The sequence below is a fragment of the Onychomys torridus genome, chromosome 4 (genome assembly GCF_903995425.1).
Source record: "Onychomys torridus chromosome 4, mOncTor1.1, whole genome shotgun sequence".
Taxonomy (NCBI): domain Eukaryota; kingdom Metazoa; phylum Chordata; class Mammalia; order Rodentia; family Cricetidae; genus Onychomys; species Onychomys torridus.
Window position 1 is genome coordinate 101,093,660 of NC_050446.1, and position 10,273 is coordinate 101,103,932.

The window sequence follows — 10,273 nt, forward strand, 5'->3', positions numbered from 1 at the left end:
GTATGTTTTCCCTATTCCTCTCATGGGTAGTGAATACTAAGTGGGACCCAGTAAGACAAGGAACCATCCACTAGTCAGGTCCCCTTAACCACAGCGCTCTGGACACATGCACAGGAGTCCAGGGGCACCTCCAGTCCAGTAGTACCCAGCAGAGCCCAGCAGATGCCTCTTTCTATCCAGAATGGCCTTCATTTGTAATTAAATGTGACCATCCATGTGTAACTTAGTGGCTGCAGGCATAGTTAGTACCTAGATGATCTGTCTCATTTGAGGCCTGTTTTATGATTGGTATATACTTTCATCTTATTTATGTATAATTTATTTTATTTGCAAGAGGGTAAATATCTGCCTCTTTTTTAAAATATTTATTTTATGTGTGGGGGTGTTTTGTGTCATGTATATCTGTGTATCATGTATGTGTCCGGTGCCGTTGGAGACCAGAAGAGGGCATCTGGTCCCCCAGAACTAGGAAATGGAGATGATTTTGATCCACCATGTAGGTGCTGGGAATCAAACCCAGATCTTCTGGAAGAGTAGCTTTTCAGCCATCTTTCCGATGTCCGTCGTCCCCCCACCCTGCTTTAATTCTTAAATGTATAGTATCTTCTACAGTGTAAAGTAATGTATAGTTAATGTATAAGTACACATGGTTTATTTTATTCTCTAATTTTCTGGTTTTTGTTGGGAGTATTTCATAATGCTAGCCTCTCTGGGCTACTTGTTTGAAAGAGCTTTCTCCCATTGAGCAGTAGCTCAGTCCGTGGAAGCTAGAGAACCTCTCTCAGGCCACCTCTAGAACCAAGAATTGACAGAAGTTGTAGGCATGTTTCATTTCATGGGAGGATCCTGGAACACAGAGTTTACCTAATTGCTAAATGTCTCAAGAACACAAAGTTTAGCGTGTGGATTGTGAACAAGCTTATGGCACAGCTGCTCCAGCAGTCTGCCATCTTCAGCATGGACTCAAGTGGAGATGCTCTGCATAAAGCATCTTGTTCTTTCTTCCTTAGACCTAAAGCTGAGATCTCGAGGCTTTCTGCTTCTCAGATTCGGAACCTCAATCCTGTGTTTGGAGGATCTGGACCAGCTCTTACTGGACTTCGTAATTTGGGAAATACTTGTTACATGAACTCAATATTGCAGTGTCTGTGTAACGCTCCACACTTGGCTGATTATTTCAACCGAAACTGCTACCAGGATGATATCAACAGGTAAAGGAACATTTCACTTCTGCAGTACACTGGTGAAAAGGTATTCTAACTATACCTGGTTTTTTGCACAAACCAGGCATACATGTGGAGGTCAGAGAACAACTTGAGGAATTGGTTCCCTCTAGTGTAGGCTCTAGGATCAAGTCAGGTTGTCAGCTGACATGGTGGGAACCTTTACCTGCTGGGCTTATTTTCTCATAGTTTAGAGATTGAGAGTCCAAGATGAGCATGTCGCTGGGCGGTGGTGGCGCATGCCTTTAATCCCAGCACTCTGGGAGGCAGAGGCAGGTGGATCTCTGAGTTTGAGGCCAGCCTGGGCTACAGAGCGAGATCCAGGACAGGCACCAAAACTACACAGAGAAACCCTGTCTCAAAAACCAAAAAATAACAAACCATAAAACAACCAAGATGAGCATGTCAGTATCTCTCATCTGTGCTGTCCCAATGTAGCAGGAGGTGGAAGGGCCCTTCTTTTTAACTGTGTATTTATGCATGTGTCTTTAGGAGTGCACGTATGAGTGTATCCTCTGGAATGGAGTTACGGATAATTTTGAGCCACCACCTGAGTGCTAGGAATCAAACCTGGGTCTTATGCGAGAGCAGCAATTTCTCTTACTAACACTGAGCCATCTCTGTAGCCCCGTAAGGGCCTGTTCTTAGTCTATGTGCAATACCTCAATTTTAGAGGGACACACACAGACTTGCCACTCAGCTTCAGAAGAGTCAAGTTAGTAAAAGAAATTATCTTTATCTGCAAGAATACCGTACCGGATAGTTCTCTCAGCTCTAGTCATACGAACAAGATGGCAGACACCGTCAGGGTTACAACTTCCATCTTTGACTGCAGCCTGTTGGTGAGTGTGAGGAGCAGGGCTTGCAGCCAGGATAAGGAAACAAGTTGGATGACCACAGCAAAGTCAGGTTCAGACATGTTTGATCCAGGCCTGCAGGTGAGTGATTCCTTTGTGTGTCATGTGTGTAGTTTTGTGCTGATACCAAGAACCCACTATAACTTTAAAATCTCTTTCCTTTATTATTTTTGGTAATGTTGTTTGCACAGGTCAAATTTGTTGGGGCATAAAGGTGAAGTTGCAGAAGAATTTGGTATAATCATGAAAGCACTGTGGACAGGACAGTATAGATACATCAGTCCAAAAGACTTTAAAGTCACCATTGGGAAGATAAACGACCAGTTTGCAGGGTCCAGCCAGCAAGATTCACAGGAACTGCTTCTGTTCCTCATGGATGGCCTCCACGAGGATCTAAATAAGGTGAGACTGGGCTCTTCTAAGCTCCCCTTGCTTCCTCTTTGTAGGAATTTAAAGCCCCATTCACCATTGGCCCTTCTTCAGAGACAATGACTGTATTAAGCATGTGTTTGCTGAGCTCCCCAAAACAAACCTGAATGTTTGCACTTATAGAATCAAACATGTTAGGACTGGATCTCTGGTCTCAACATAAAATTTATTTTTATTTTCCATATACCCATTTCCTGAGGTGAAATTTTTAAGTTTTTTGGAGACAGGGTTTCTCTCTCTGTAGCTTTGGAGCCTGTCCTGGAACTCTCTCTGTAGACCAGGCTGGCCTCAAACTCACAGAGATCCACCTGCCTCTGCCTCCCGAGTGCTGGAATTAAAGGCGAGTGCCACCATCTCCCCGGCCTTTACAGTACTTTTGAATAGTTATCTTTTTAATGATTTTTTTTTCTCATGGAGTATAATTTAACACTTGTGATAACATGCCATGTTTTGGATTCTTAGATTAGGAATGTGCAACACAGATTTGAAAAGTAGTGTGTAGTTATTTAATCAAGTACTAATAGGAAATGTTGAACAGTTTACAAATGGTAAACTGGCTATTGGAGGTGTTCTTGTGACCTTCATGCTTATGAAAGCAAAGTCCTGGATGTATTAGACAAGTGTAGCCTAAACATCTTTGTTCTTTGTATATTATTGCATATTTATGTGTTGTGTGTGTTATACTCTGATGTTCTGAGACTTACCTTCCTAAAGAATTGCTCCATGAAACCAAGTGGTGCCTGGAAATAGCTTCTATTAAAGAAATGTCTTTACATAAACACCACCTCCATCTGTTCACAGCATCTCTTAACACCAAGCTGTGACCTGGTTCTTCAGAAAGCCGATGGTCATGGTTCTCAACTGAACATAAATATAAAAGTTCACTATTGTGGTGGCTCACATCTAAATCCAGGACTCAGGAGACTGAGGCAGGAAGATTGTTGCTTCAGGGACAGCCTGGGCTACATAGGGAGACTGCCTCAAGTGGTCAGGTCTATGTAAATTAATTCTTGAGCCTATAATTATGAACTTGTATCTATTGAATTTAACCCTATGCCTGGTTACATGAGATGTTGTCTCTTCAAACCATGCTTTTGTGGGGCTAGCAAGATGGCTCAGCTGGTATACTAAAACCCAAGTCTGGTGACCTCAGTTTGATCCTGGAGACAAAAGTAAAGGAGGCAAGGGAGAGAACCAGCTTCACAGAATGTCCTCTGACCCCTCATGCACCTTGACACATGTGCCTGCACACACATCATACACACATACACCCTCAGTAATTACAGTGAAATCGTTTGAAAATGGCATTGACTTAAAGTGTCATCAGTATAGTATGCATAGTAATGGGATCCGTTAGGACATGTTCGTACATGTACAGAATGTATCTCAAGCATCTCTACCCCCTTACTCTCTCTTGCTCTTTTCCCGCTCTGGCTAATTCCCTTCCTCCTTTCATACCGTTCTTCTTGTAATTCATAGAGTTTCCTGAATGAGAATCACAGAGGCATAAACAAAGGTTGTTTCCTGGAAGTTTGTTTGTGTGCCTTGTCAGCGGTATGTCACTGAGGAACAGTCTCTCCTTCCTGCACCAATCAGTCACTAACTATAAATGCTCAGGGGAGTCGTGGGGACACATGAACGAACAGCTTCCCTTCCTTGGTACTGGCCTGGCCAGTTGTGCTCAGCTCTGATATGGGCAGTCACGACTGCTGTGACTTACAGGGTGTAAATAGTTGTGTCGAGCACACCTCTCTGCCGTCCCTCCTTCCATTGTTCCTCCGTAGTGTGGGTGATGTGTGGGACCCATTTGCAGCTGGGCATTTAGTAGTCGTTCATTCTCAGTCCATTGACCAGTCACCGCTGACCCTGCGAGAGTAGTTTCTGCACTTGCAGCAGAGTTGAAAGCTTTAACTCGGTACATAGTCTACAGTTCTACAGGCCTCTTACACACTTCAAATAAAATTACATCCAGAAGGTTTGATAAAGGCCAGGCATGGTGGAGCACACCTTTAATCCTAACACTTGGGAGGCAGAGGCAGGCAGATCTGTGAATTCAAAGCCAGCCAGGTCGACATAAGAGTTCTAGGACAGCCAGAGCTACAGTGTGAGACCCTGTCTCAAAACAAAACAAAAAGAAGTTCAGGTCACATCCTTTCAGTAAAGTGGGTTTTGGTTAGTAGAATTATTATTATTATTTTTTGGTAGTAGTTACTCAGATCAGAACTCCTCGGTGTCGCTGTGTAAATGGTTTTCGGGTTCTTCCTTGACTCCCGGACTCAGCGGTCAACAGCAGCTGCTACAGCACTGAGTTCTTCTTCTCATTCCCAGGCTGACAACCGGAAGCGGCATAAGGAAGAGAACAACGACCACCTGGATGACCTGAGAGCAGCCGACCATGCTTGGCAGAAGCACAAACAGCTCAACGAGTCCATTATTGTGGCGCTTTTCCAGGGTCAGTTCAAGTCCACAGTGCAGTGCCTCACCTGTCACAAGAAGTCTCGCACATTTGAGGCTTTCATGTATTTGTCTCTGCCACTCGCGTCCACAAGTAAATGCACATTACAGGTGAGTTTAAGATGAAGGGAAATGTTGATAAAAATGTTACTGTGTGTGCAGGAAGTGTGCCTCATCCTGACAGAAGAGGTGAGCTACATCCTAGCCCTTGGGAACTTTTGTTATCTTTCTGTTTTATGTGTTTGAGTGTTTTGCTAATACGTGTCTGTGCACCAACTGCGGGCCAGAAGAGGACATTAGATTCCCTGTAGTTGGTGGGAGTGACCTGCCATGTGGGTGCTGGGAATCGAACCCAGGTCCTCAATAAGATTGTTTCCTTAACTGCTAAGCCATTTCTCTAGCCTATTAATAGCCCTTGACTTTTTGAAATGGGTCTTGCCATGTCACTCAGACTGGCCTTGAACTCAGGCTGTTCTTGTCTCTGGCTCTACAGTGCTGGGAGTACAGGCAAGGTCACCAGGTGCAGCCAGAAGTTTGTTGGCAGTAAGGATGTAGAGAAGCCCTTCATCACTCGGCTACCCCATCCGGAATGCTGACTTGGGAAGTTGTATTTGACATTAACTTTTTCTATGTACTTTACTTGGTGTTCAGACATACTGGTTTCTACATGATAGCAGTGTAACTAATAGAATAGCTTGTGTGGATCCCTTCACTTCCTCCAGGAAGTCCACCATGATCCAGCAGACCAGGATAGAGGTCCTTGTGTGTGCTGTGCTGACTCTGTACACTGGTTGCATCCCTCCTTATTGCAGACACTGAACTCCATTAGTGAGGTGTCTCTCTGTCTGCAGAGGGCACCCCGGCACTCCATGAGGAAGTGAGTCACTGAGTATCCACTGTGTATTTTTTCCCACTAGGACTGCCTTAGATTATTTTCCAAAGAAGAAAAGCTCACAGATAACAATAGATTTTACTGCAGCCATTGCCGAGCTCGGCGGGACTCTCTGAAGAAGATAGAGATCTGGAAATTGCCACCTGTGCTGTTGGTACACCTAAAGCGGTAAGGCCTCTGCCTGTGCACTAGCAGTTGGGGGAGTGACTGGAATGTCTCTGTGACTGCAGTTCTGTATTGTCTTTTAAGGAAAGCTAATGACGGTTCTGTAGCGACAGTGTTTGGCAGACATGACAGCAGAGTAACAGTACTTATTACGTGATTCCGTTTCTGAAAAAAACTAATGGAACTAAATTATTACATTTCAGATAATGAAATTTTAAGTCACGTCAAGTGAAATGTTATACAGTGTAATTCCAAAACAGATTAGCAGATAAAAATTAGCATTTAGGTGCTGGAGAGATGGTTCAGTAGTTAAGATCACTGGCTGCTCTTGCAGAGGACCTGGATTCAATTCCCAGCACCCACATGGCAGCTCACAACTGCCTGCAACTCTAGTTTTGGGGGATCTAATGCCCTCTTCTGGTATCTATGAACACCAAGCAAACATATGGTGTATAGCTACACATACAATCAAAGCATCCCTACACATAAAATATTTTTAATAACATTTAAATTATAAACTGTAACAAAATTAACCGTGTGTAATGTGGTAGCACATACCTGAATTTCCGAATTTGAGAAATGGAAACAGAATGACCATGAGTTCAAGGCCAGCCTGGGCTTCATGAGACCTTGTGTCAAAAAAAAAAAAAAAAAAAAATTAAAATGTAAAATCATGCTTTTAAAAAAAAAAGTGTATGAGTGCAGGGCATGGGTCCCTTAGCTCATGTATGGAGGTAAGAGGATAACTGTCAAAAGTCAGCTTTCTCCGGCTGCATTTTGGGATCTAGAGATCAAACTCAGCTCATCAGGGCTGCACATGACTGCTTTAGCCCGTTCTGCCATCTCACTAGCTCAAAATACATTTTTAAGGGGCGGGGGGCATGTTTGGTTGTTTTTGTTTGGTGGTTTTGTTTTCCCAGAGACAGTTTCTCTGGATGTCCTGGAACTTGCTCTATAGACCAGGCTGACCTTGAGCTCAAAGAGATGCACTTGGCCTCTGCCTCCCGCAGGCACTAAGTGTGAGCACTCGTCTCCAGTCTATCAGTGTGGAAGGACAGGGCCCACCAGAGCGAGCACAGCGGGAGAGCTGAGCACCCCTGCTCTCCTTCCGCCCCAGTCCAGGCCATGGAGGAAGTTGGGCTTTCTCTTCAGAGGCAGGCTCTTGCCCACATCCCTCAGGCCAGCCATGACTCAGTCTTCTTCCCTTATGTGCACACCACCACACCCAGCCTGAATTGGCTTTATGAACCCGCAAAGTCTCATTCATCTTTGTGTGAAGTATATTTTGTTTTGAAGCAAGCATTTATATTGGGTTATAGGAAATTTATAGCCAATTGCTTATGTCAGTTTCAGCAATGAAATGTTCGGTTTTCTGTAGTGTATAGTTTTGATAAGGGTGTCAGCTGTCACTTGGAGCATTGTGGCAGTATAAATTTTTTTTTTTAATTTTAATTTTAATTTTTTTAAAGATTTATGTATACAGCATGTATCCCTGCAGGCCAGAAGAGGGCACCAGATCTCATTATAGATGGTTGTGAACCACCATGTGGTTGCTGGGAATTGAACTCAGGACTTAACCTCTGAGCCATCTCTCCAGCCTGTATAAATGTATTTTTAAGTGAGCATAGATTGGTTCTGTTAAAAGTTGTAGGTTGGGGATTTAGCTCTAGAGCGCTAGGCCCTGGGTTCGGTCCTCAGCTCCAAAAAAAAACAAACCAAAAAAAAATAAGTTGTGTCACCACTGCCTGGCCAGTGGTGACACATCTTTAATCCCAGCACTCAGGAGGCAGAGCCAGGTGGATCTCTGTGAGTTTGAGGCCAGCCTGGGCTACAGAGCGCGATCCAGGACAGGCACCAAAACTACAGAGAAACCCTGTCTCGGAAAACAACAACAACAAAAGTTGTAGCACTAAAGGTTCTAAAGCAACTGTGTAGAACTAAGTTGTTGAGAAACAGTTCATTGTTCTTTTTATATATATGTGGCTGTGGGTTTGACCCTTGACATTGGGAATAACAACTGTGAGGTCATTACACAGAATGTTGAAAGGAGCCGAACACAGGTCTCCCTGCCGTTCACTTTAGTTCTGGTTTCCCCAAGTATAGGCATAATTCTAGGGTTGCTCTCCCTCAGCTCCTCCCCCATGCCTTTGTGGTTAGTGCTGTAGCTGGGCCAGGAACAGGAGACCGAATGTGGAGCTGCCTCTGCCGTTCTGGCTTTCCATCTTGGCACATCATTTACCATCTGCAACCCCATCTCCTTTGTAAAAGAGAAATGAACCATGTCTTCCTCTCCTTGGTAAAACAGAAATGAGCAGGGCGGTGGTGGCACACGCCTTTAATCCCAGCACTCAGGGAGGCAGAGGCAGGCAGATCTCTGTGAGTTCAAGGCCAGCCCGGTCTACAAAGTGAGTTCCAGGAAAGGTGCAAAGCTACAGAGAGAAACTCTGTCTCAAAACAAAAACAAAAAAACCAGAAATGAACCATGTCTTCCTCAGCTTTCTATTACTGAAACAGAGGCCTTATTCAAGTGGTTTTGTTCGTGCATTGTGAGTGCGGGCAGATACCTGTCATGGCACACATGCACAGGACAACTTTGTGGAGTCCCTTCTCTCCTTTCACCTTTCCATGGGTCCTGGGCATCGAGCCCAGGTTGTCCTGAGGTTTGCTTGGCAAACACTTCCCCACTGAGCAGCTTACTGGCCCTGACCTCCCAGCTGATGGGAGAGTTAAGGGCTTGCCTTGAAATCCACACGAACTGTGAAAACCCATCTTGTCTTTCCTGTGGCGTGTGTTCTGCAGATTCTCCTACGATGGCAGGTGGAAGCAGAAGCTGCAAACATCTGTGGACTTCCCACTAGAAAATCTCGACTTGTCACAGTATGTTATTGGTCCGAAGAACAGTTTGAAGAAATATAACTTGTTTTCTGTTTCAGTAAGTATCTTGTTGAACTGAAGACGTTTTTAAAACAAACTAATAAAACAGGAGGCTCCAGTACTTCCTTACCTCATAGGAGAGTGACGACAGCCAAGACTTGGAACGGACTCACTCGTGCTAAGTAATGATTTCATTTCTGTCTTGTCTTGCTGCAGAACCACTACGGCGGGCTGGATGGAGGCCACTACACTGCCTACTGTAAAAACGCAGCCAGGCAGCGCTGGTTTAAGTTTGATGATCATGAAGTTTCTGATATTTCTGTGTCTTCTGTCAAGTCCTCAGCAGCCTATATCCTCTTTTATACTTCATTGGGACCACGCATAACTGATGTAGCCACATAAAGAGGTGTAGGTTACAGGCGTGTTGATGTTTTCAAACCACAGCGGCACATCTCCTAATGCTTACAGAGATAACGGGTCACTGCAACTGGCTATGTAGAGGAACTCCAGAATACCTGGGGGCTGTGTTACTAGCACCATATAATCAGGTCAGTGCTGTTTATCAAAGAAAACAAAAAACTGAGATTTAACAAGTATCATAGTAAGCATCGCTTACAGATATCATTTATTTCAAAACTTTTTTAGTCTGCCCCAAAGTTAAAAATAATTCATTAGCCAGACATTTATTCTTCTATTGGTATCAAACTGTTGTAGCTCTCATTTTCCTATCCACTGCTATAGCCTTTTCTCATTTCTAGTCTGAATATTCTAGAATGACCTAACGCAGATAGGAATGTATATGTACATATTTATTGCACTCTTGCACATCAGATCGCTGTATATAGTTAACATATCCTTCTGTGAAAAGCCTAGAAAGGAGTGTTTGTTTCTTTGGGCCTTTTCTAGGTAGCTGCAGTGCTTTCTTGGGGAAATGACAGGACAAAACTATTTTTCTGTTGGCTTCAGGCTGTATTTGTGCACTAAATCTTTATTCTAAAAAAGAAAAAAAATGGAAACTTTAATTTTTTAAGAAGAATTCATTTACATCTACATTAAAATCTTAATGAAAAAGAATCACTTGAAACCTCGTAAGTGTTCTGTCTCCCCTGCCCTGCCCGCCCCCACCACCACCTAGTTTTGCGGCAGGATCTCGCTGTGTAGAGCTCACCACCCGGCCTTGCACTCAGAGGTCCGCCTGCCTAAGTGCTTTCACACAGACTTTAGTCACTCTGTAGAGGGAGGACTCAGTTCCACTCTCCCCACATGTGGTACCCAGGGTTAAGAGCTGGAAGTCAGTTAAAGTAATCCCCAGACTCCTATCCACATTCTGAAGAGTTGAGGTAAAGAGTGCGGAGTCGGTGTGCTTGTATAGTGAGTGA

The 10,273-nt window shown here is 44.0% G+C and overlaps 1 protein-coding gene across 3 annotated transcripts in view; it reads left to right on the forward strand.

Moving 5' to 3' along the window:
• Usp8 (ubiquitin specific peptidase 8) overlaps window positions 1-9,968 on the forward strand; it is a 56,429-nt gene extending 46,461 nt beyond the window's left edge. For all 3 annotated transcript variants that reach the window (XM_036184792.1, XM_036184789.1, XM_036184791.1), the window contains 6 exons: window positions 1,011-1,211; window positions 2,272-2,482; window positions 4,838-5,074; window positions 5,881-6,023; window positions 8,820-8,952; window positions 9,111-9,968. In XM_036184792.1, the coding sequence (XP_036040685.1) occupies window positions 1,011-1,211; window positions 2,272-2,482; window positions 4,838-5,074; window positions 5,881-6,023; window positions 8,820-8,952; window positions 9,111-9,296 (1,111 nt within the window). In that variant the 3' untranslated portion in view covers window positions 9,297-9,968. The remainder of the gene's footprint in view (window positions 1-1,010; window positions 1,212-2,271; window positions 2,483-4,837; window positions 5,075-5,880; window positions 6,024-8,819; window positions 8,953-9,110) is intronic.
• Window positions 9,969-10,273: the final 305 nt, after the last annotated feature.